This window comes from Chlamydotis macqueenii, chromosome 1 (assembly GCF_036417535.1).
Source record: "Chlamydotis macqueenii isolate bChlMac1 chromosome 1, bChlMac1.mat, whole genome shotgun sequence".
NCBI lineage: Eukaryota > Metazoa > Chordata > Aves > Otidiformes > Otididae > Chlamydotis > Chlamydotis macqueenii.
In genome coordinates this window covers 131,468,335-131,493,402 of record NC_141556.1, presented here as the reverse complement: position 1 = coordinate 131,493,402, position 25,068 = coordinate 131,468,335, and the positions used below count along the sequence as shown (strand labels likewise).

Below are 25,068 nucleotides of genomic sequence, written 5' to 3'. Positions count from 1 at the left end.
GCAGTGCTAAATGGATAATGAAGAAAAAAAAAGGCAGAATTAAGACTCTCTCTTATAAGTATGAAGTCTAGAAAATCTATTGAGATTAACCTTTAAATAATTAGAAAAGTTAACGTTGCAATACCTACTTAGAGACAGACTTTATAATAAAATGCAGAATGGCACATGCTTGTTTTAACCATTTCATTTTCTACGTATGCAGCATATTGCCCAGGACCTGATTAACAGGCCAGTGTGCAGTGGATATTTGCCAGTGGAAGCAGGTCCCTCAGAGCACTGCAAGTTATTGTTGGAACCTGCTTTGCATTGCCACTAATCATGTGCTTCTATGCAGCTGTTTTATTTTGGCTTAGGGATTTTTTTTCTCCCCCTTAGGACTTCAGGGTATTGTTTCCTAGGCACTTCCTGCAGATTTTCACTCTTAATACCGCCCGCCTTGCTCATGGCTTATTTAATTGAGGGCTTGCATTCTTCTTTCATTTTTATAATCAACTCTTCCCTTGCAGCAGAACACTGCAGGAAAAAAAAGGATTTAAATAACAAACAAATTCATGAGACTATCATGATTTTTGCTACCTTTCCCTTGCACTCTCTGCCTTTCTCACCTACACCTATCTGCCGCCCCGTAGGAATTAGAGGCTGAGTGTTATCTGTACTCTCTGTTTACACTGCAGCAAGTAAAAAAGGCCTATTCTTTCTCGATGGTATAAAATAGGTGTTAAAGTGATTTGGGTGTACACGTTGAGGGAGATGTTTTGGGCTGTGCTTTTTTCCCTTTTGAATCATTCATGAATTTAGATTTGTGTTGGCAGAATTGTTCCAGTTACAAATGCGTATAAGGACGAACATGAGTGACTCCTTGTCTTTATGATGTTCATGAAAGTCTTGCTATTGACTTAGTTAGGGTGTTCAGCTTCAGAGAGTGCCAGGAACTGGTCCTTTTAAGTGTGCTTGTTTTGTTTTAGAAAGGTAGCAGTAGCTACAATGATAACTGTAAAGAATAGAAGATTTATTGCTTTCTTAGGCAATTTGTAGGCAGCTTTTATTATCACTCTCAATGCTGCTATTCCTCAGGAACCCATTAAGGTTTTGCTAAAGAAGATTTCTTCTTTAGAGTTAAAATCCTGGAAATCTTGGAAATATCTGAAAAGTTTAATTTTATATTGACTTTGTAAGTTATCAGATATCTAAAGAAAAGTTTACTGCTGAACATCCTAGTTCTTACTGTTACTGTTCAGTACTGATCATTAGTAGCACTCGTCACGTGTTTTTTACTTTTCTTAATTAGCTTTCACAATGATTTGCTGTGTCTATTTAATTTTAAAACCACTGATGTTTATCTCGCAACTTTAACGTCTTATGGGATTTGCTTGGCAGGATCCTTCAGTAGAGGCATAGCTGTAGGCCTGTAAATATTCCTTTATAAAAGCTTCACTGCAGTTACTTCTCTACGTAAACACCTTTTTGAAGAGAGACTGTGGTAGAAGCGATTCTGTGTAACAGGGATGGAAATGGAGAACAGTCACTTGGCTGACATGGACCTAGCTTGTGCTGTTGTCAGAGAACATACTTCTGAGATTACCTGTCTCATAGCAACATTTGGAGGTATACTCAGATTTTGGATGACATGGAGTGAGAGCCTGAGTGATGCAATTTGCGAGGTGGCAGCCAGGATGGAAGATAGCTAGGAAAGATCAAGACAACCATCCATAAATGCTCCATCGCAGGCACCTGGGATTTTGAGCTAAATGCCCTAATACAGAACACATACAGAAGTGCCCTGTGCGCTGCTTCAGCTGAGTCAGTTGGAGCTTATTCCCCATTTGAAGGTGTCTGAGACTTGACAAAGTGAGTGTCCGTGCCCTGACAAACTCACTTCCCATGCTAGAGGGGTAGTCTTTCTTGGGCTTCTAGCCATTGCTGTCTTTCAGATAAAAGATACTGAAAAGGATCATTAATGCACCATTTTTGTATGCATTTTTTTAATACTCAAATGGCTGTAACTTACATGACTAATATTTCAAATATTAAGACACACTGAGAAACTAAATGCAGGCTTGTTTTACACTTTAAACGATAAGAAAGGAATTTACTTTCCTAGCCCCCTGCCCCTACTCAGAATCCAAATATTATTATATAAAAGTTCTATTAGCTTTGTTAGAACAATATCAAATAGGTGAATAGAGAAGAATAATTAATATCCTTAGTACTATTGTTACAAAGTTTCTCTCATATAATCTTTTCTATCACAATTCTTCATTTTTGTTTTTGAGTCCTTGTTATTAAGGACTTTAAGGACTTGTTAAATATAGCTTAAAAATTTTGAATTTTAGGTCATACCAGGTAACTAATTATGTCAGGTATCTTTAGCTAATAAACTAGCTTTAATAATTTAGTGGTGTGACTGTTTGATTGATTCCTTATTAAAGCTGCTTTGTGCTTCCAGATTGTTGGGATTTTCAAAGCAACGTGTTTGATGCAAACACTTACGTATTAAATTTAAATACAAAACTTCAAAATTTTCATGGTTATTCCTTCCACCTCAACGTTGTTATCAAATGCTTGCAGGAAAGTCTTTCTTAGCCTACTCTGGCAATAATCCCCTCCCTCCTCCCTTTTTTAGTAAAAATATTTCATGATGAGGAGACCACATTCTTGGGATTTAAAAAGTAATATAATAATAATAATATATATGCATAGTACACTGTTTATGCAGAATGCCTAATTTCTAGTAAGTGTACAATTAGAAGGGTAAGTGTACAAGTGGGTAGCTAAATAGATGTGGTGAAAAGTTAAAAACAGAACAAAAAAGCCCCCCTTGAAAACAATACCCAGGCAGTATCTGCCTGTAGTACATGGAATCCAAATAGTATTCATATGAGAGTGTTAGAACTCATTGCAAGTAATGCTGGCAGAAATTTAGACTCACCTTGTATCCTTCAAGTGCTGCTCTTATGCAAGATTTTCTATTGCATAAGGTTCAAAGCAGTGCTCAGATGTGGTGGTGTTTCAGGATACGTATTATCCTGTGCAGTTGTTTTCTTCACATTTAGAAGTCAATGTATAATGTATAAGGTAAAATAGAATTTAAAAGATTGTCGGAAAAATGAAACTGTTTTTTGTTTACAAGAAGCTATATCAAAGTAATTTCAATTTATGCTCTTTAGCAATGTTTTTTTCCTGGTAGAGTAGCTTATTTCTCTATAGCACTTATATGGAAAATTTCAGATGTAATTTAATGTAATGTTAAAAATACCTAAAGTGCTTAACATTCATGCCTTTTTCTGATTATGGTAGTTTATTTCTACTATTCTATTATACTTTTTTTTTTTTCCCCCCACCTTGAAATGGCTTACTTGTAGATATATTGTTGTCTTTTGATTTAAGTTTTGAAATCTTTTTTGAAGTGGAATTAGGCACGGAGTAACTTAAGGGTTAAAACATCACTAATAGTCTATAGGGATATGAACCACTACTAGAAATAATTTGGTGCTTCATTAATTGTCATTGAGATATATGCTCTAAAGAGGGTTTTTTCCTAAAGCTGTGTAGTCTACGATGTGGCATTTTCAAAGTACCTTATGAAGCCACTGCATGCTTTAATAAAAACCTACTCTGTAAAGTCCTGTGAACTTGCTAGCTGTGTTTTCTTTTCTATTCTTAGGTAGAGTAGTTTCTTTTCCTCATGGATGGAAGAAGAAAACCAAATCAAACCAAACCAAACAAAAGCAAACAAACAAAACCAAAACCCTCCAAAAGAGGGTTGATGTTGGCTTGTTTGTGGGGTTTTTTTTTTTTGTTTTTTTTTTTTTTTTTTTTTGTTCGTTGCTTTTCTTCCACATTAATGACTGACAGTCTCTGAACATGGGGAAAAATGAAACACAAAACAGAATAATTTGTGGAAAAAAGAGTCGTCTTTTTGATTGGGTGTATGCTGGTAAACTAATGCAGCCGTTAAATTTTTCCAAGAAAATGAGCCTGAATAGGTCGAGGAGATGGTGAAAGAGTCAGGGACTGTTGAGTTAATTCATGCAGTCGTGGAAGCACTTGCACAAAGTAGCAGAAAGTTGGTAGAAACTGAGAGAAAGTGTAGACAGAAGGGAAAAAATGTGTTTTAGTGTCTCATATGTTTCCTTTAAATAAAAGCTTTTTTCTTAGTCTGATTGTTGTGGGCACTGTGTCAGTGCATGTTGAGTGTATCACAGTTTCTATTTGAATAGAGGCAGACAGAGGATATGCCATGCTTCCTGTGTGATTCTTTATAAATGCTAAATTTAATCATTAATAATGATAGATAAAGATTATGTTGGCTATATCAGTAGAAGTGAAGACTGAGACTGCATTATTTTTTACTTTGGAAACTGATTTCCCTTTCCAGGGACAGTATAGTCTCTGTAACAAGGTGCAGTGAAGCAAGATTTCACTTCAGTATAGTGAATTACAGAAACTATGTGTTGCCAGGTAGCTAGTAGAAGCCTTGGTTGTGAAAAAGTGTAGGGTCAATTTTTATTTCAGGAATATAATATGAAGTACGTGTGTGTCTGCTTAAATCCATTAAAAATACATCAAGAATTTCAGATGATCCAATATGAAACAATCAAGTTACAGCTGAGCCTGAAATGCAATCTACCTAAATATCATTACTTTTTCTCAAGTTTGATTAATTTTATTTCCTCTGTTGGCAGAATAACCACCTAGGCACTATATGAAACATAAAACATTTTACTGCAATTGTGTTTTATAAACCAGAATGCTTTTTCATTACTGTACTAGAATAGAAGCAGAACTGAAAAATTAAGAAGTTATTGACCTCTAAATGGTCTTGGAAGTGGCATTGAAAGCTTAAGAACTACACAACGCATCATGCTATGAACTCTATTTTGCATGTCAGTAATAAAAGATTTAGTTTTGAATGCATGACACTTATTCCTCTGAATTAGAGGTGTGGAAAAAAGGGTGTTTTGACTTTGCTTTTTCTTCTTTGGATGGAACATTTTTGCCTCATTTCCAACCTCTCATCCATTGATAGTTTCATTGGATTTTATTTTTACCTACTGAGAATGTCGCTGCATAGAGAAATCACCCGAAGAGCTGAAATTCAATTTAGACCACGTAAGCACTTGCATTCTGGCAGGATATATGAGCAAATATCAATGTGATTTTAGTTGGTGCTAAAATTCTTGCTATGGTTTCTGACCTAATGGTATACCAGCTCATTTTAGAAACGACATAGAAGGAAGAAGTGTTACTCTCTATATGCAAATTAAGAACTCGTATGTGACCATATCCCAAAAGAAAAAAAAGACGATGCCTTTTGCAGAAAGGAGGATAGAAATAATTGGAAATGGAAAATTACTTTAGAAAGATAGAAGAAAAGAGCTTCATGTACACATTGCAGCTCTCTTAATCCAGCGAGCAATTTTTCCCAGTAGTTGCTTGATTTGTGGGCGATTTATAGAAGTTGTGTTAAATTTTTACACAAAGTATTCTGTTTCCATGGTGATAGGTGCCACTCCATGCAGATTGTTTAAATAAAATTAAGGCAATTCTTTGTACTCAGTAAGCTGGGTAATTGCTGTTAGTTTGTACACAAGGGTTATGAACTTAGAGAACTGCAGGTTCATTAAATATTCAGGGAAAGGCCCTAGACTTTTAGAAGCGTTTGTGTAGGTTGCATAGGAAGTGTCCTTTTGTGTAGCATTTATTTAATAGCTCGCTTGATATTCTTCACAATGGAGATTTTTATCTTCTTCCTGTAGTATCTCAAATGGTGTATGCTCACCATTCTGTTTTCTCCCATCTCTGTCAGTTCTTATGCATGTTTCCAATGGGGGAGGACAGAATGGGTTGCTGCAGATACAGATGGGTTCTGGCTTCAGTGTTGAGGGACAGGGAATAATAAAAGAGTGAGGATGCTGTGGACCCAGTGGCAAGAAACTGCAGGGACTGAATAATTGTAGCATAGGTGGGAAAGAAAGCAAGTATTTCTGAACAGCAGTGAGAAGAAAATAGACAGGACTTGTGTGGGATGCGAAGAGGAGTTGAAAATGGCACCCAGGTTGTGAGCTTGTGGGACATAAGGTGGTGGAGTTGTTGACAGAGATAGGGAAAGAAGAGGGAAGCTGGGAGGGTTTGGGAAGAAACGTGATTTCAGCTTTTCAGCATACTGTGTTAAGGCTGGTGGCAAATACCCAGAAGGAGATTCTGAACTGTGAATGTGAACAGAAGGGACGAGAGATCTGTGACTCATACACACAGAGATGATAATTAAAGCAGCATGATTTTAGGAGGCTGCTGAGCAATAGGGAAGAGAATGAAGAAAAGGGGAAAGTTGAGGATAGAGCTCCCTGGGACTGTAACAGTTGGAAGGAGGAGGAACAGCCATGATAGGAGACTCTTTTGGAGCAGCTCTGTGGGAAGAATGTCAGGGAAAGCAAGTATTTTAGGATGTCCATTTAGAAATACTTTATAGGTTTTTACAATGGCTGTGTAATTTTAAACGTTAATTTTGTATGGCAGCAGCCAAGGATTACCTATGCAAGCACTGGGTTGTTGCATAGCTTAAGAGGAGCTTGTATTAAGAGAAGCATTTTAGGTAGTGAGGCAGGAAAAAGGTATTTCTTCTTCCCCTCTCTCTGTTCATTTGTAATTGTCAGTGTCCTCAAGGCCCACAGCTTTTGTATAAAAAGTCCTGCTAGACCTGTTAAAATCTAAGATGTGGTAAAGAACCTCAGGAAACCTCTGCCTGTGTCACGATCTTAATTTTTTGCCCATTGCCAGAGGAGAACATTACCTGCTTGCCAGCTTCTGTAGCTTTGAGGGTATTTAAGAGGTTTTTTTGTTTCTTGTTTTTGTGAAGGAGGGCTGGACAGAGCTGTATATCTGCCAATTTGTATTTTATTGTTCCTGTAATTACCCAGACATACCTGTAAATCCCAGTCTAAGGAGAGTTCCCTAATATCCTTCAGTTTTCTAATCATCATGTTCTATAGAACACAGCATTTTGCTGTAGCCTATATTATATCGATCAGGTTTATAGTTTCAAAGCTATCATTGTTTAATCCTGCCGTCAGCTGCATTAGATATATTTTCCATGCATTTTCTAAGTAGTGAAAGGCTAAATTAACTCAACTTGTCTTACCCTTGTAACTGTTTGGAAATTATGTACCACTGCCTTGGTCCAAGAAAAGCAATGAAGGGTATTATGAAAGCTACAGAACTTCTGCCTTTTTCATATGTTGGTAAAGCTTTTGACTTTGTCATCATTGTTGGTGAGAACTTTTGTGAGAATCTTCAGTGACGACACCAACAATCCTCAGTCTTTTGGCTCTTTTGCCATAGTTGAAGTGGGCAGAATTCAAAGCAAATGAGCCTTTCTAGAGCCAGTGGCATAAATTCCCTTGAGCTAGTGACACTTGAACAGGCTCAGAGTGGGCTCCTTGAAGCCAGAACAGCTTATTTTTTTTTATGATGTGGTGCAGAGGGTGAAGGAACTGTGAGTTATGATCTGAGCATTCTCAAGTTAATTAGTTTTTATTGTTGCTAAGTAGCAAGACTGACAGACCATCCATTTGACATATACTGGTATTAAAGGATTCAGTTGTAGTTTTAATCAATTTGAGAAGCAAAGGGATTTAAAGGATGACTTGGCTTAACTCCAACCAATGGCTGTGTTGCTCAAGAGAGATTTTATGCCAAAGGTTTGGCAGTGCATGAGAATCTGAACCCTCTTTTAGCAATCATGTAATTCATTATTTTTGTTACAAATAGAGAACTGGAATTACATAGTTTAGAACATTTTGCATGTCTTCAAAATAATGGTGACAGCACTTCTATCAGACATCTGTTTTTAAGCAGTACTTAAAATTTAGCTGTTGCCATCTTAAAAGTAGACATGGAAGAAATTTGGGATTGCTCATGGAAGATACCTTTCCCAGGCGATTTCACTAGCACTTTTAAAATTACGTTCCTGACCTTGCCTACATTTTATCAGTGAAATACTGGTAAAAACAGTGCAATATACACAAACACACACATGTAAATTGCCTTCTTCTAAATTCAGTTGGAATGCACATTTAAACAAATGAAAAAAAAAAAACAGTGAAGAAGCTCACCAGAAGCAGCTTGACAGCTACCTGGAGACACTGTAGCTGTCTCATGGCAAGCTTTTCTTGTTCTTCATGAGTTACTCCAGTTGACTCCACCTCTGTAGCACCACACAACTACTTTTGAGCAATGCTGCTATCATATGAATTCACAAAGGACATTTTTGGGCTAACATGTTATCTTAGAATCAGGAGATTTGGGGTTTGGTTTTGGCAGTCGTGTAATCTGCTTCTGTATCAGTTCCGCCCAGGAAATTTCCTTGCCTTGGAGGAAAAAACAAATTAGGATGACTAAATATACATGAGCAAGAAAATACAGTGAAAGAAGTCCATGCCTTCTCTTGAGCACTCTGACCTAAGGATTACTAGAAATGCTGAAATGTTGCTGATTTGTTACCGAAAGAACTAATAAACGTATTTCTACAATTCTCCCTTTTCTGTAGGGAGTATCTACTATATATATAGTATATACATGCTATTTGTACATACATACCATATACTATACATAGTATATACATACTATTTTTGTATATATTTTATTTTCTGAAATTAAGTCATGGAGTTGACAGGAACTTAAGAGTGCCAAGAAAAGTGCAGTGCAGCAGCTGCTGCTGTGGCAAACCCACAAATAATAATAGTAGTAATAATAATAGTAGTAGTAGTAGTAATAGTTTCAAGATTATTACCTGCAAGAACCCGGAGAGGAGAAGTGTTTGACAGGTAATTGCAATAAGTAATTTGACTGGTTGTCGACTCGGACTTGGAAACCAGATCATATGTATGCCAGAAAAAAAAAGTGTTTCCTGCTAAATATTATCCCATAGTTATAGTACTGGAGAACTGTGTGAAAATGCTGTCCCTGTGAGATATATGAGCAGTAGGATGAGTTCGCAGGTCTTCTAGATCTCAGTACTTCACATTTTGAGGTGGGATTTAATCAACTTGGGTGCAAAGAAACAGACTAAAGAGTAAGAAAAGTGCTGATGTAATTAGGTGACCCCATTCCTCACTGCTGTGACATAATAAGACAAATGCTTAGAAAGAGGGCAATATTAGTGAGGGAGAAGAAAATAAAATGGAAGAATAAAGCATCAGAAACATTGCTTTTGAAAAATAAAATCCACAAATATTTCTATTTTGTTTTTTACCTCATGTGTGATTTTTTTCTAGCGATGTCTGGGGCAGAGTGGAGTGAGATGTGTACATTTGGCGGCGCTATCGCCAGTCAGTGCTGTCTAATTCAGCGGGTTTAGTTTAAGTGTCTTTAGCAATTATTACTTATGACATTATGATTGGATCGTTCTGCATAAAGCTTGTCGTTTTTGTAGAAATAATGTGGAATTATGGTTATGAAGGTCAGGAGTTCTGGAAGAAGTATAAATGATGCCTCTCAGTTGCAGTGTAGCATAGGTCTTGCTAGTTGTAAAAACAGATTTTAAAACTATACTAGAATTGAAAGTGCAGAATAACCCTCTACCTGATTGTTGTGGTTTGTTCTTGCTCTTCTTGTCTTCCTCCCCTACTACATTTTTTTTCTTTTCCTTCCAGTGTTGTATCTCATATTTCCCTTTTTCTAGGATCTTAGCCTAGTTCATCTGCCTCCATAAAGATCACTTTTGCCATTGTTGATGCATAAGGCAGAGCTGGAAAGACTGGCCATGAAAATCTGGTATTAGTAATTAAGTTGTTCCATCATATTCCCCTTTTATTTCTCTTTCTTTGCAGATAGTACTGTCCCATTTTCCTCTTCAAAACTGCTAATGCCTAATATTTGACTACATTTACAGGAAGTGTAAATTAACACTGAACTGTTTTTGTTGCTTTATTAGCAACCTGCATAATTAATTTTTAAGAAAATAATGCACATTTAGAAGATAACCTTATGCTGTTTCAGCTGAAGTTCTGTTTGATTGGTTAGATGAAGATCATATAGCCTAGCTTTAGTTATAATTTGTCAGTGAATGTCTATGTGAAGTTCAGAGGATAAACAGGTAAAAGTAAAATATCTGGTCCTTGCTGTATCTGTGTCTTTCAGTTCAGGGGTAATCACAAGATTGTTTCACTGAGTGAACAGCAAGTTGTTAGCTTGGTAGGAGTAAAGCTTGGTTGCAAATTTTTTGTGTGTTCTTGCTTTTCTAAAGTAGAAAAAAAAGTTGATGTTAAACTTGTATATGATCTATTTCTTGCTTTAATTGCAATGTTTTGATACTGTGGTTAAACAGATATTTAAGCTCTTTCAGGAGTAAGATATGGTCTTACAGAATAGGTATGGAAGAAAGAGATGTTCTCCAGCTGTGGGTGGTATGCTATTAAGAATGCAAATTAATTTCTAATTGCATAGTTAGCAACTCTTTATAGTTCTAAAGTGCTTGAAGCCCTTTTAGCTGAAATGAAATGGGTATGAAAAAGCAATGATTGTAAATGGTACAGGCTCCCAGTAATAAGCATTTAGCTTGTCATTCTACCTAAGGGATGTTTGAAGAGGCTAGGCACAGTTATCCTTAGCTTTTGCTTAAAGACAAAGCACAAAGCAGTGGAGTGACTTAAAAATTCTAAGGGGAAGTAAACTGTTCACTATAAAAGAAAGTGACGTGTAGGTTTTGCTCTTGGGAACATTCAGAAGCCATTTCAGCCTTCATCTCTGGGGATGGCTGCAGGAAGTTAAAATGAGCTTGCTACGATGCAGGGATCAGCTTGGTGACCTTTTCTACGTTTCTTTGAATCCTAGACTTCAGGGCTGCTCTGGGCTATGCCGGCATGGATCTTTGCATTCCTGCACATTTCTCTGAGTTCATGCTTGAATTATGTTTAGCTGGATGTCATTCATGTATGGATAAAGTATATTTTGGATTTGTCTTTTTTTTTTTTTTTTTTACTTAAGCATTGCATTTGCTCTCCTCTAGTTTTTCTGTATTTTATGGTTTACTGAACTGTTAGTTTTTCTCTTCCCTGAATATGAAGACATAGCATCAACAATCAGCTGTCCACTGTGTGATGAACTCATTTAGCAATTTCTTTTCCCAGACCCAGGATTTGTATGGAATTGTGTGTTGAGGACAGAATTTAAGGGTGAGGCCACCTGCCCCTAGACATTCACTGCATGCATGAGAAGTTTTCCACTTGCTTTACGGTCTTTTGTATATTGAGTGATATGTTTTTTATATGTATATACACACTCTTGGATGGTCAGAAATAAGCATATTTCTTTAACTTCCTTCATTATAGTGTAGAAGAGTTTCACTTCAAGGATGTAGCAGTGTTTCTCTGTTATTCACTGGTTTCTTGGTTGTAGTAAACCCCTACAGCATTCAGGAACCCAGAGTCCTTCTTGCCTTTGAGACTTCTCAAACAGTATCCTCTTTAAGTTGAATGTTTAAACATGTAGTAAACTCTTCCTATTACCAATGAAATAATTATGTCTGCTTAAAAGCACTTGCTTTTTTTTTTTTTCCTTCAATATAAAAGTTGCAATCCCTTCCTGCTATTTTTGCAAAATGATTCATGAGAAACCATGCAGAACATAGATGTATCCAGATTTAAAATGTTACATGCCCTCCCACACCTAACAATGAAATGTGTGTTTTGCTACTAAGATTGCAAATACTTCATTGATGTCTGCATATAATTAAACGTGTTAGATTTTCTTTCCGGCCGTACTTACTGCCAAATGTTTCCTGAATGCCAACAGCTGTTATTAGGAAATTACTCCCTGGTCAACCTGCTGCTTCTGCATAAGTTGCTTTGTATAAAGCTTAAGAACACACTGGCTTTTCTTACCTGAGTAACCCTAGAAGCATTTCATGGATTAAAAGTTCATTTTTTAAAAAAACAGTTGCATGTAACAAAATTGTTTTTTCTAACTGTATAAACTGATTTTAAAATGAGACTTAAAACCTGAAAACTTAGTCACAAATTTCATGTGGGTTATCAGGTAGAATATAAAGCTTCTGTTCGAAACAGAGCTTGAACCATTAAGCTACAGCATCTGATGAACTTGCTCTTTCACCAATGGTTGTTGCATTCCATGTGCTCCCTGCCTTACTAATTCCATTTCTCTATATCCAACTGAGATTTTGGCCTGTCAGAAAAACTTTCACAGCCCCCAGCCTCCCATCTGTTAGTCTTACTTAGGGAAACTGCCTCACATACTGCATAAGGTGTAGTGTGCACGCAGTCCCCAGCAGGCTGTATGTAATATGGTCCGACTCAAGTTTCCTGTGCATTTTGTATTCCATGTTTGTCTTCCTTCCCGTTGCATGGAGTGTTATAAACAACCAGTGGTTCCCTTTCTTTCCTCTTCCTTCTCCCAGGGTGTTTCTTCTCTTCTTTGGCAAGGTGTGCAAACATGTCAGTTTAGCTCAGCTCAGCAGGGATTGTTCAGCTTAGGTTTTTTTTCTTAGTTATTTAAGACTAATGCTGGTACCTCTGTTTTTCAGTGTTAGCGCTAGAAGTCATTTTTGTCCATGGTCAGGGACTGCTAGTGAACAGATATAAACGTTTACCAGTATTTCCTTTCTGTGGTGGCTTCACACTTTGGTTACATTCTGTTTGAGACTTTGAGATATTTTGTTTCGTCCTAAAGACTTTTCCATTTGGTTTAATTATTTTTAAGGATAAATCTAGGAAGGGTGAATGACTGGATCAATTTAACCTGCCTTTTCCGCTTTACTTTTTCAGGATTGCACAGTATATGAAACAGAAAATAAAATTCTTCATGTGGTGAGTAGTGTTTGGCTTTCTATTAGTAAATATATTTGTATAGATTACATAGAATTATAGATCTGTGTGTTTTGTGCTTTTTCTATGCAGTGCCAGTGTGATAACGAACGAATCTGGATATGACTAAGTGAATGTAGGGAACTACTTGTGAATAGGGAATGATGTTATGGAAGCTGATCTTGGCATATGAGAAGCCAGCAACTTTTCAAGGGCTTGTGTTTGTCTGGCTCAGGCCCATCTACTGTTTATAAACCATGGTCAGAGGAATGATTTTGAAAAATGGCTTTTTTTTTTTTTTTTTCCCCAGGAGAGCTGGTTGCTAGGCTTCTATGAAATTATGTATATTTATCTTAGTGATATAGCTTCGTTTATACAGTTTTATTCCTCACAGGAGCATGGAACTAGCCTAGTGATAGGAAAATTAATGCAATTCTTTCCTTTTGAATTCTCACCATAAATATGATGGTCTGTTCCCAGAATCTGTAGTAGTACTAATAACAAATAAAGCAGATGAAAGTCATCAGGGCATCAGAACACAGGATGAGTTTGAAAGGCTGGTACTTTGGTGGATGGAGAGTCGAAAGCTTGAGGAAACTTTGTCTGAAAACTGTCCCTAAGTTTTAGATATTAAATTGTGTATCATGTTGTTACTGTAATTTAGTGAGTATTAAGTTAACTCAGAGCTTGTTTCTAAACGTTAGATATGAAAATATTCTTCCTAAGGGTGAGTAGAGAGTTGCTTTAATTTATTCTCTATATTTCACATTTAGGTAGGTTTTGATATCTTACTTTTCTTATTACTACAGCTTAAGCAAGAAAATACTGTGTTTCTTTATTTTAAAAGGTGAGCTTCCCAGTAAATTTTGCTATACTTCCCCCCCCCCCCCCCCAGTGCTCCCATATCAAATGCTTGGCAAGCTGAATTCTATGAGCTTTTGATGCTTTGATTTCACAGTGATATGGAATAAAAAGTTTCACTGACATTTTTCCCCTGTGAAACACAAAGAATTAGCAATTTTAGTGAGGCTGACATCGTAATCTTTGCTAGGCTGATCTCTGCAAGTATTTAAGTAACAAGGTTTTTAATTGCATAATCTTGGCAGAAGTTGAAGTGCTGTAAGTTTGAAACCATTATACGTAGCCTGATTTTTCGATACATGCTTGTCTTCTGCTGTAAGAGCCAAGAGTTCTGACATCTGCTATATATAGTATATATCTTTTACAAATTAGCAAAAAGGATTATAAAGGGAGCTGGCAGTGTTTAGAGCTCATGAAGCATCAGTTAATGTAGTCTTCAAGAGACAATTTGGAGGAAACTGAGAGGGATTCATTTAACATATGTGAGTGCACAAATTTGAGACAGGTTTTAAAAGTTATATTATCTTACATCATTCAGACTCACACAAGCTTATTTTTTTAATCCACAGTAACTTCAATGTGGTGGCAGGTGGACATATGTATTACTATGGAGAGCTTAATTAGCTTCTACGATTAGTGCCCAAGCTTGCAAGGAAACATGAACAGAGAGTTGAATGTTTTCCTGAAGCTTAGGATTAAAAATGACTGCATGTATTACATGTAACATGACCATGTTGCATTTTACCTGATGGATGAGATTTCATGGGACGAAAGCTGACCAAAAGCAATCAAGGAAGGAGATAAATCTGTATTGAATAAGTAAAACATGGAATTTAAAATACTATTTTGAATTTGAAAGGGAGTATTTTACAAGTTCAGCTGAAAAGGTTGATGATAGAATTGGAATTGAAAGCAGTCATAGTTCCCTGTAACCCCTCTCCTTGGAAGACAGTGAAAGGTGTTGTGGCTTTAGCCCACTAGACAATCTGAGGAGGGGCAGTCTAACAGATAGATTAAAAAAAAAAGAGAGGAAAAGCCTACTGATGTCAAGATCTTGAGAGAGTGCATGGTATTTTTATGCCAGTGTCAAAGAAGAGAGGATATTAGATATCTTATGAGATAACAACATTTGACTGCACGAGTACAAACTAGATTAAATATGTTCTAGAGAGGGATTAAGAATTTCAGTCTCCTGTTATAGACTGTGCATCCAATAAATTTAGAGGTGGAAGTTAAAAAGAAGGTTCTCTGATTTTGGCAAAGGCATAGAGAGTCTTGAATGAGAAATACTGGGAGAACTGGGAATGACTTGGAGGAGAGAACATGTACACACATACGGTATAGACAGAAAGTAGATGCTCTCTTCTTAAATTCAAAGACCAAGCCATTGCAAGTTCATTTTCTGAGTACATTTCCCATACGCAAACTGTGCAAACTCTGGAGGGAACAGAAGTGATGTCTGGCCAGCATCACATCCCGCTACCTTTGAATGATCAGATAACAACATATAGCTGTGTTCACTGGGATGACTTAGAGAGGAAACTGAATTCAAAACTGTGGACTCATCCCGTGTGATTTCACATGCCATGTTCTCTTCATGACACAAGGAAAGAGGATTCCTCACAAAAGTGAGAAACAATGACTTACAGCTAATTAGCAATTAATGCAATTAGCCTAAGGAAATCTTTGTTGCAAGATATTTTTCCCACTGAGAACTGAAGTAAAATTTTAAGAGATCCTTCTTACCTAAGTAAAAAAGAACTACAGCTACAGAAATGCAAATAAATTAAGTGGCAGTTATGTACTCTTATTCTTTAGGACACCAATAAACTTACCACCTTAGGAGCAGATCATTGGATCGGAGTAGTTGATTTTTGTCCATGTTACTTATTGGTGGTCCAGTGCTTTACTTCAGGTCAAACCTATATTCTGGATTGAACATCTCCATTGTTCACATGACTCAAAATGTTGTTTTGGACTCATGTACTGTGGTTCAGGGGCTGGAGCTCTGTAAGCACACATCTCCTGTGGGTTTGCTGCCCCATTCCCCCTGGACGGAGCCTACTTTGTACCAAATCAGGGCAAGAGGATGTGTGGGCACAGGCAGGGAATGTGAGACCACTCTGCTGCTGTTGAAGTGCATGCATGGGTACCTCCAAAGTTAACCCATCACTGAGTCTTCATGTTTTCCTCTAAAGCATGGTAGAGTAGGCAACATCCTTCACCAAAGGCAAGATCCTCAATTAAATAACCGATTGATTTGCTTTAATTAGGTAGGGCCAAGAAATAGTGAATGTGCTCATATTCTAATGGTACTAATTTATTTTGAAAAGCAAATTAATGCCCTCTTTCTTTCAGGGATGGCAGTGTGGCTGTTCATGTGGAGAGACTGCTGAATCGCCTTGTCCGTAGATAACACATTTTAATGCCAGTAAACTTATTCTGATGTTAGCTTTTAAAATATCACTAACAAATGTAATAAATTATATTCTATGGGGACAGAACAGTATAGATTCGGTTTATGTTCGAGAAAGAAATATTTTTGTTTACTCCAAGCAATTTGAGTTTCAAATATATAAAAGCATTTTGATTGTCACTCACAATATTAGGTTAAGTAGTAAACTAATCTTTGTTATTCAGCTAAAAACATAAAATGTATCTAAGGGAAAAAGGTCTTGTGGAAAACTGATGAAGTTTTAAGAAGAAATTACCTGCTTCAACTTTTTTATTTCTTCTAAACGGAGTTGCAAAGTGGGAAGCTGGGAAGCATTGTCTCTTCTATAATTTTGTGCCCTAGAATTGCACATGTGTTGAAACAATAATTTTAAAGATTACTATATTTCTTAAAGTTGTTTTGCTATGAATTTGTTCACAGAAAACACAGAAAACACTTGGTTTCTGTGGAATAAGCAGCATAAAACCACACAGGAATAATGTGTTGGGTTTTGCTCATTAAAATGTTGATACTTCTAAAATAATAATGAATGCAGAGAAATGCTTCATATTTCAGCCACTTCATTTCTCGTTGTGTTTTCTCCAGGTTACCTTTTGCTCAGTGAGCGTTGCAATAAATAAATAATTAAATGATAATAATTTTAATAATTTATTAACATAAACAGAAAGTAAATATAACCAGAAAATAATACCAACAGAAGTAGATGGCAATAGAAAATATTAACTTGAGAAGAACAGTTTTAAAATACAGTGGGCCTAAATATGAAAGGATAAGCCATAGGTGTGGTGTTTGCTTCAAAATTGGAAATTAGTATGCCCTTGCTAGTTTATGTTTAGAATCTTCATATTGATTTAACTTGAGATGATAAAATGTATGGAAAACTGCTCAGCTTAAAAGGCTATCAGTTCTGCTTATTTAGGGTGTTATATGTTAATAATTGCAAAAGTTTGAATGGAGGTTTAAAATCTTTGAAGAATAATTCATTGATTCCATCCAGCTGTTCAAGGCTGCATAAGATGGAAATATCTAGTTCAGATTAATCCATGTGATGCAGTGGAGTATTAAATAGTGAGAGCAAAGCAAGAAGGACTAATTATAGAAAGTAGAAGCCAGGCTCCAGTCAGATTAATAATAAGTTTTAAATGAATTTTCTTTTTAGTTTAATTCTATAAAAAATCAGAATGTTTTTCTAAGGAATTTCACTTTCTTAAAATTATGTTGCTTTTCCTCCAAAAACAAATAATGTTTTATTGAGTTGAAAAACTGTAGAAAGTAGAACCGCAGAGTGAAATTAATATTCAGAAGTTTTTGAAAAACAAATGAACTGTTTAAATTAAAAAAGAGCTACTAATCTGAAAAAGAAAAGAACAAGTAATGGAATTGTTCAGAATGTTCTCTTTTCACTAAGAGCCTTGCAGAAACCACAGTGACGATAATTCTCTCCTGCCCATTGTATCTGAATATTTGTTATAGAACTATAGTTGACTAAAAATGCATTGTCAAAGATATAATTTTTGTAGTCTTATTAAAGAAAAAAAAAAAACAAACAAAAAGTAAATACCAGCTTCCTTTCAAAAGTCTATACCTTGCAAATTGGGCTCAGCAAACTTCACTCAAATAGAAGCCTGTCTTTTTGGTTGTAAGATTTAGTTCACTGTTTAAACTTCATGAATATACAAATACAAGTCCGGGCCCAGTTGGTTCTAAGATTGCTGGAGTTTCCTGATGTATTCCCTACAGTACAACAAATGTTTTGGACTGAACTTAATTGTTAATAATTATTTGATTTGGCTTAAGCTAACTAGTTAGACTTCGTCATGTAGCAAGTTGCTTTGTGAGTTCCAACTAACTGAGCTTTTTTTTTTTTTCCCAAACATATTAAACTTAACATTACCAATACATTTTTTCTTACTTTTAGCCCTGAATGTCTGTATGTCTTATTGGCATCCTATCCTTCATTCAAATGACATAGGTGAGAGAGGTGAGAGAGTTGATGGGGGAGGTTGTTACTTTTCTTGCCCTCGGCCCTGGGAATGTGTTTAAGCCAGGATGCTTCAGTATTGCAAATACTTGACAAGATAGATTTAAGCTTGGCCACTAGCCTAGGTAAAATGAAGGACAGGAACCAACACAAGTTGATTTGCTTGAGCAGAAATGCTTTGTGACCCTAGAGCTGTCTGAATTGAACTGATAACAGAAGAACCCTTTGAGGAAAGGCCATGGCATGTGGAGGCCTCTGAAGCTAGCCGTGTCTCTAAGTACTTCCACTCTGCTGTGGGAGACACACTTTCCCAGCACAAATTGAAGCAGCCATAGGGAATGAGAACAGATGCAAATCTAATTTAGTCATCTTTACGTCCTCATCCCCCTGGCTAAAAGAAGGAGCAATTGTGGAAAATATTTTAGAAATTGATACACTACAGTCCAAAAATACAGGTAGAAACTAAGTATTATCTTTCATTCTTCATGCTCTGAGGCATAAACTAGTTGCCTACTGAGTGAAAGAAAAAGTTTCCCCTTGAATTTCTATCCAACAAGTAGATGCTGTGTAGTGATCACATTTCATCCAGCTTTAAATCATTTAGCTTTGTACATAGAGGCTGTGATGTAGCTGTGGAGTTACTGCAACAGAGAACTGAAGTCATCGCTGTAAGGCTTATAGTGAGAACAGAGACTGCATGACGAAAGGAGAAAATGTAATCATCTGTTGATTTCTCTCAGTTAATCTTTTGTAACTTGCTTCTTTTTTTTTTGGCCTGGCCCGGTCCTTTTCCTTTATTCAGATGCCTTGCACACTGGAAGCTGAGTGCAGCTTGAGAAAGGCTGGGTGTTTTTAATGACTGCTTTTCTCAGGAGCAATTGGATGCTCATCTTCCTGTGTGTCTTACTGTGGCTAGTGCTGCATTGCAGCAGGGAATCAGCAGTTACAAAAGATGAAGGATCCTGATCCCATTAACAATGTTTTAATAAACAGAAATGTAGTTTTACAAAATAACAAAAGGTAACTACCATTTGAGAGAAAAGATGAGTTGTACTGTCATCCAATTTTAGTGAAACTAACATACACATCTATGATACAGCTTGTGCTGAATAGTTATGCTGAAAAACAAAGCATTCATAAATTGTTTGGAACAGAATGAGTAGCAAAAATGCACTGTGTGCTTTTCTTCCGCTCTAATTGAGTAGCCTATATGCAAAATATACTGTCAGTCCATTACTTTCCATCAAATAAAATAATAATTTTTAAACTTCTTATAACTAAATAATAATAATATAATAATAAACCCCCCTGTATTCATTGCACTGACATAATTTATCAAAGTGGCTTTGCATCTGCCAAGGTGAAAGCTCCAGTGAAGCCTGAGGAGCTTAGGAAAAATTTAGTCAAGCTAGAAGTAAAGTAGCTTCAAACGTAACTTTAGATTTAGGTCAGGAGGTTGCTTGAATGAATATGCAATGAACTGGTGAGCCACAGTGTGAACCGTTTAGGAAGAGGAGCATAGACAAGTCAAAGGCGGTTTACTTGGGAACTTTCTAAATAGAATAGCATGTTGCCTCCATTAAATTAACATTGTTCCTGTGCCATGTGACAGCATCTTTGCCATGGAAAGTCCTGATCCACTGAATAGGTCCAAGGTCTTTTTCCATGAAGAGGCTTAAATGGGGAGGAAGGATGCTCCTGGTGAAAAGGATGTTGTGTCTGTATGCTGGTTTATGCTGATCGGTATATTAAAATGCCTTGGCCAGTGAAGTCAACAGCAGTAATCTGGGCAGGACCTGGACAGTAACTATGTTCAGAGGCACTGGTTAAACTGTTGTAAACTGACATGGCTATACCGTATGAATTTGTCCTAGAGCCATCCAAGCACCAATATGTTCCTGGGGCTGTCAGCCTCTGAATGTGTTTCCAGTGACAGTCCATCTACTCTGCCTTTGCAATGGAGAGAGGACATCTGGTGTGTAAGAGTGGGGCCCTTTGCTGTCCTGGCTCTGGGCAAGGATCCTACTTACAGAACAACTCTTTAACCAAGGAGTGTTTAAGTAAAATTATTTAAATATATAATAGTTGAGGGAGACTTGTATGATTCTGTAATTATTCTAACACAAACAGGGTTCTTATACTTCTAGAAGAAAACTAAAGGAGTTGTTAAATGTTTTCTTGTAGCAGCTGAAAATTTTGAATGGTTGGGTAGAACCCAGACCCATCTTTTAAAAACATTGCATTTTGTTCCCAAGGTCTTGAAATTATACTGGAATAAGAAAACAGAAATAAAATGCACAGTATTCTGAAATTAGATGAGCAGTTTAATTAAAAACAAATCAGCTAGTCATTCCTTAGACGTCTGGGCAACGTGAATATGCCAGTTTGGTATGCAATAGTGGTGAGCCTTAAATTCAGAATCCTCCTACAACAAACATCCTTCTCCCTCCAAAGGAAAGGACAATTCTCACAAGCAAAGCAAAACCTATTTTAATGGAATTAGTTTGCTGGACAGAACTATTCCAAAATTACTGAACAGACACTGTTGTGATTATGTCTCATTATCTGGAGTGACTGTTTCTTGAGAAACTCTCTTTATGGGTGCAGTTAGTTCATGGCTGCTTGTCTTACGGAATCACTCAGGTCCACTAGTGCTCTATTAGAATAAAAGAGCTAATTCTGTTGGCCGTAGACTGAGAAAAGTAATTCCAGAACCTTTGTTTTTACTTTTCTGTACCTTCTGTTTTCTTTTGCTGTTTCCAGTCACCTCTCCTACTAATATATGGTAATAAACCTGATAACATTTAATGGAGCTTTAAAAGTTCTCTGTCTTCAACTTTTCTCTTCAAAAACTTGGTGAGATCTGGGTACTCATGAAGTAGTAAAGAATTTATAATAACGCAGCAGAGTTTTGCCCCTAAGTATCATTTTTCTAGGAAGACAGTTATGTATGCATCCCCACCTGTTGAACGAGTGTTTACATTTTGGAAAGGTCATAGAATTTGAAGTGTTAATCTGAAAGAGCATCCTCTAATTGTGGGATCTTCTCTAGCGTCTTTGCTGTGGCTTATGAATGAGAATGGGCACGGTATCATGCTCTTGGACAGTGGTATGAATATCTAAGTTGGAAAGAATGCCACAAGACTCGAAAGACAATAATCTGCTAGAAATGCATAGAAGTATATGGCAGATTTCTTTATCGTAGTAACTTGGTGATTTTGGCATCCAGTATTCCCAGAGCTCATCTTGGAGAATATTCATACCACCTTGTTTTAGGATTGCAACCAATATAACCATATTGGGATGCTGATCTCAGTAGGCTTACTGTATCGACTGTTTGTACCCCTGTCACGGAGAGGCAGAGGGAGAGCAGCTGCTCCAGGGAGCTATTTAATGCATCTCAGCTTAGGCTTCTGTTCCGTACCACATCCTGGACTTGCCTCACTCCCCTCCTTTCCCCATCATCTGTCAAGGCAGCCGAGGACTTTATTTGAATGAGGGGCCACATCTGTGAAATTGTAACGGCATGGATTGTGTTAGGTGGTAGGAGCACTCCTTTTCTGCGCATTTTGGCATCTCTCTGCAATGCAGCAGTTGGGAATAAGAGAAAAAAAAAATCATACATTAATTCATTGTAAATAGAAGTTTCTCTGAAACTGCTAAGGACCCAATAAATTTTGTGGTTTTAGAAGAGATTAGTAGGAAGAATGGGTGGATGAACATGAGTCTAAAGCTGTATGAAAAATTCAGTTTTCACCTCCAAAGAATGATTTATAATGTAGTTCTATTCACTTTGCATTTGGAGAGCTGAGTGTTCTGTAGTTTTCTAAAAGTAATTTTTCAATAATTGCCAATGTGATTACAAGAGAATTGAAGATACAAATAATATGCCTGCATTGTATTAAAAAAAAACCCAAACAAATAAACAGGAAATCTAAGCTTTCATTTTTATAATGGAATTTTATGTCATTTTTGCCTTTTTAAAATGTCAGCTTAAAGCAATTTTCATGTATCCAAAAAGCCATAAAAAACCCAATTTTGCAATAAAGTTCACTTTTTCACTTCTTCCTAATTCAGGTAAAATACAAAGCATTCTTAACTCCATTTTATGTATTTCTTGACTTCCTTTTTCCAGTAATGATTCTGCATTGTGAAATACAAACAAAGCAGAAGGGGAAGTGGGGTGTAGGTGTGTCTATGCTTGAGGGTAGTATTATCTCTGGAAGAAAGTAATGTTGGTAATACAAATTTTGATACATTTTTCATTTGATTCCGATTTGTTTATTCATTCTGAAACATTGTTGTTTGATAAAGTAAGCCATTATGTATAAACCTAAACTTCCGACTGTTTGTAAATAATCTAAAGAGAAGAAGATCCCAATGTAATGGTCTGTAAGAGGATTAAGATTTCACTGTTCCTGGATTTTTATGTTTGGTTTTTTTTTTTTGCTTTTATCCTTAACTTTTTTACTTTTCTCGTTACCTAAGATATTTGTTGTTTGGCATTTGGAATTATAATGGTTATTTGGCAGGGAGGTTATATCTAGTTTTGTATTATTTTACCATAGCACTGCTGTAAATATTTTTTACTTTAAGAAGTATGCTTTGCAATCCTGGAAGAGTGGTTGGTGCAGCAGTCATGTGCAGTTGTGTTTAAATCATTTGAGGAGGCTGGTTAGCTTTCATCTTTTGAATTTGAGAGCTATTAAGCTGGGTCTTAATTGATTTCGGAGGTACCCACAGTTTTGGGACCAGAAAAATGTCCTAATCCCTGAATTTGCTGACAAAGCTTGCATTTGGAAACTTGAACTGAGAAATTGGTTTTAGTTGCTGAAAGGTGACTTCATGGAAATTACTGAAACTCTCAAAATCACTTGCTTACAGAAACATGAGAGAATGATAGGAAAAAATCACAGCTTCTCTGCTTCTGACAAGAGGGTGTTCAGGGAGTGAGTACACATTTGACAGTCTCAGCCTTTTTACAAACTTTTTAATTTCTGTCTTGCTGTGAAGATGCTGCCAAGGATCACGGGTTTAAGAATTACCCCGTCATGAGGTGGTTATTTACTGTAGTCTTCACGCCTGCAATAGTAAATCATGCTTGGCAGCAGTAGAACATGAGCAACTCGGTCCAAAGTCAATTAGCATGTTTTATTAGTATAGAATAAACTTCAGAGTTAATGGGAGTTACCTATCATCGTTAAGAGCCTGATTTTCATCTGTGCTGAACATCTGCATGTTCAACCGAATTTAGTGAAGTTTGGGGGCAATTAATGTCTTTGCAAAAGATGTGGGCAGAGAAGGGGCTTGGAGCTCACCATGTGCTCCCTGCATGCCTGAGCACAGCTCAGAGGCAGGGCACTTGACCCTAAGAGCGCATGGGAGCAGCTCACGCAGGCCCTTTTTCTCTGACACCGTGTCAGTTCGGGGTCATCACAGAAGACAAATTTTGTACTGTACTACTGACTGAGGCTTTTGCCCCTCCTCCTTCATTCCCTCTGCCTTGTAGATTCAGCAATGTGATTTAGTATGTACTTTAAAAATGCAATACTTTCAATTGTAGGTTGGTATGCAAATAGTTAGCAATGGTATGCTTATTGTAACTTTTTTTTTTTTTTTCTTCTAGTGTAAAACTCTCTCTGGCGTCTGTGATCACATTATCTCACTCTCTTCTGATCCACTGGTTTCCCAGTCTGCTCACCTTGAAGTGATCCAGCTTACAAACATCAAGCCAAGTGAAGGGCTGGTAAGAAGTACGCAGTTAATCAAACCCATCATCCAGGATGAGAAAGTGAATTTAAAAAAAATAAGTTGTATATATGGAAAGGAATAGCCTTTTTTATTTTAAAGTCTAGTCTCACGGTAGTTTGGTTTCTCATGCAGCTGGGCCAAAAAGGAAGTATTTTGTAAGGCTGATCAATGTACGCAAAGAGCTTAGTGAACAGGAAGAAATGAGTGAGAAGTTCTTGCCATTTATACCAGCTTCTGAAAAATGGTTCAGATTGTTCTAGGATCTTGAAGTCTGAAGGGATTTAAATTACTAAGATCAACTCAACCAAGAAGTTTGCGTGGGCTTATGCACAAAACCTGTCAAATTCTGCAATATGCTTCATAGTATCTGTGGGATATAAAGCTATTTTATAAGTTATTCAAGGACTTTACAGCACTGCTGAGAAGTACCTTATTTAATTTTATTGCAAGAGCTCTGCATGCTTAATCAGGTGCTTGCAAAAGCTCAATGCAGCCATTCTATGTTTTCTGATCAAGAGCTGATCATTGATCTTTTGTTTACTCAAGTATCCAACACCTGCTATATGGAAAAAAACCCAACACTGATAACAATTACAGCTCTACAACTTTACACCACTGATAGTATCTCTTCCCACAATCCTTGGAGGTAATAGAAGATGATCAGAACACAATTAACCATTTTTTGCCTAATTAAATAGCTTTTGCAATTTCTGATAAAGTTTATTCTCATTTCATTTTCTTGAATAAGAAGGACTATTGCTGTGCTCTTTGCAGCAGATTTTTGAAGTTGTTTGGATGGTGTAGTTTTGGAGAATATTTTGGTTTGTAAAGTTTGTCTGTTTGTTGGGTTTTGGAGTTTGGTTTGGTTTGCTTTTTGACAAGTTTGGTATGCCAAGGTATTTAGAGCAATTACACACTGAATTAATTTTCCACTCTTTTGGCAAATCACAATTAAAATATGAGAAAAAACACAAATATTTGGATAAGTATTGCCCCTCCTTTGTTTTAGTCTGCTATTTGTTTTGCTTTCCTCCACTAGCTTTCTTTTTTATCTCTGAATCCATTTCAGACTAGTCCTCCAGGATTTCAGCTTTTCATGGATTCTCTCCTCCCTCTCTTTCTCCTGTAATTTTATCTCTTCCACCAGCTCACTGCAGTCAACCTTTCAAAATACTGTCTTCTGCTGTAATGAGGAAATG

At 36.7% G+C, this 25,068-nt stretch overlaps 1 protein-coding gene across 7 annotated transcripts in view; it reads left to right on the top strand.

The window, feature by feature from the left end:
* The window catches only part of CNKSR2 (connector enhancer of kinase suppressor of Ras 2), a 213,191-nt gene that overhangs the window by 65,190 nt on the left and 122,933 nt on the right, over positions 1 to 25,068 (top strand). For all 7 annotated transcript variants that reach the window (XM_086767283.1, XM_086767251.1, XM_086767275.1 and 4 more), the window contains exons 5-6: positions 12,783 to 12,824; positions 23,745 to 23,864. In XM_086767283.1, coding sequence (XP_086623409.1) covers positions 12,783 to 12,824; positions 23,745 to 23,864 — 162 coding nt within the window. The remainder of the gene's footprint in view (positions 1 to 12,782; positions 12,825 to 23,744; positions 23,865 to 25,068) is intronic.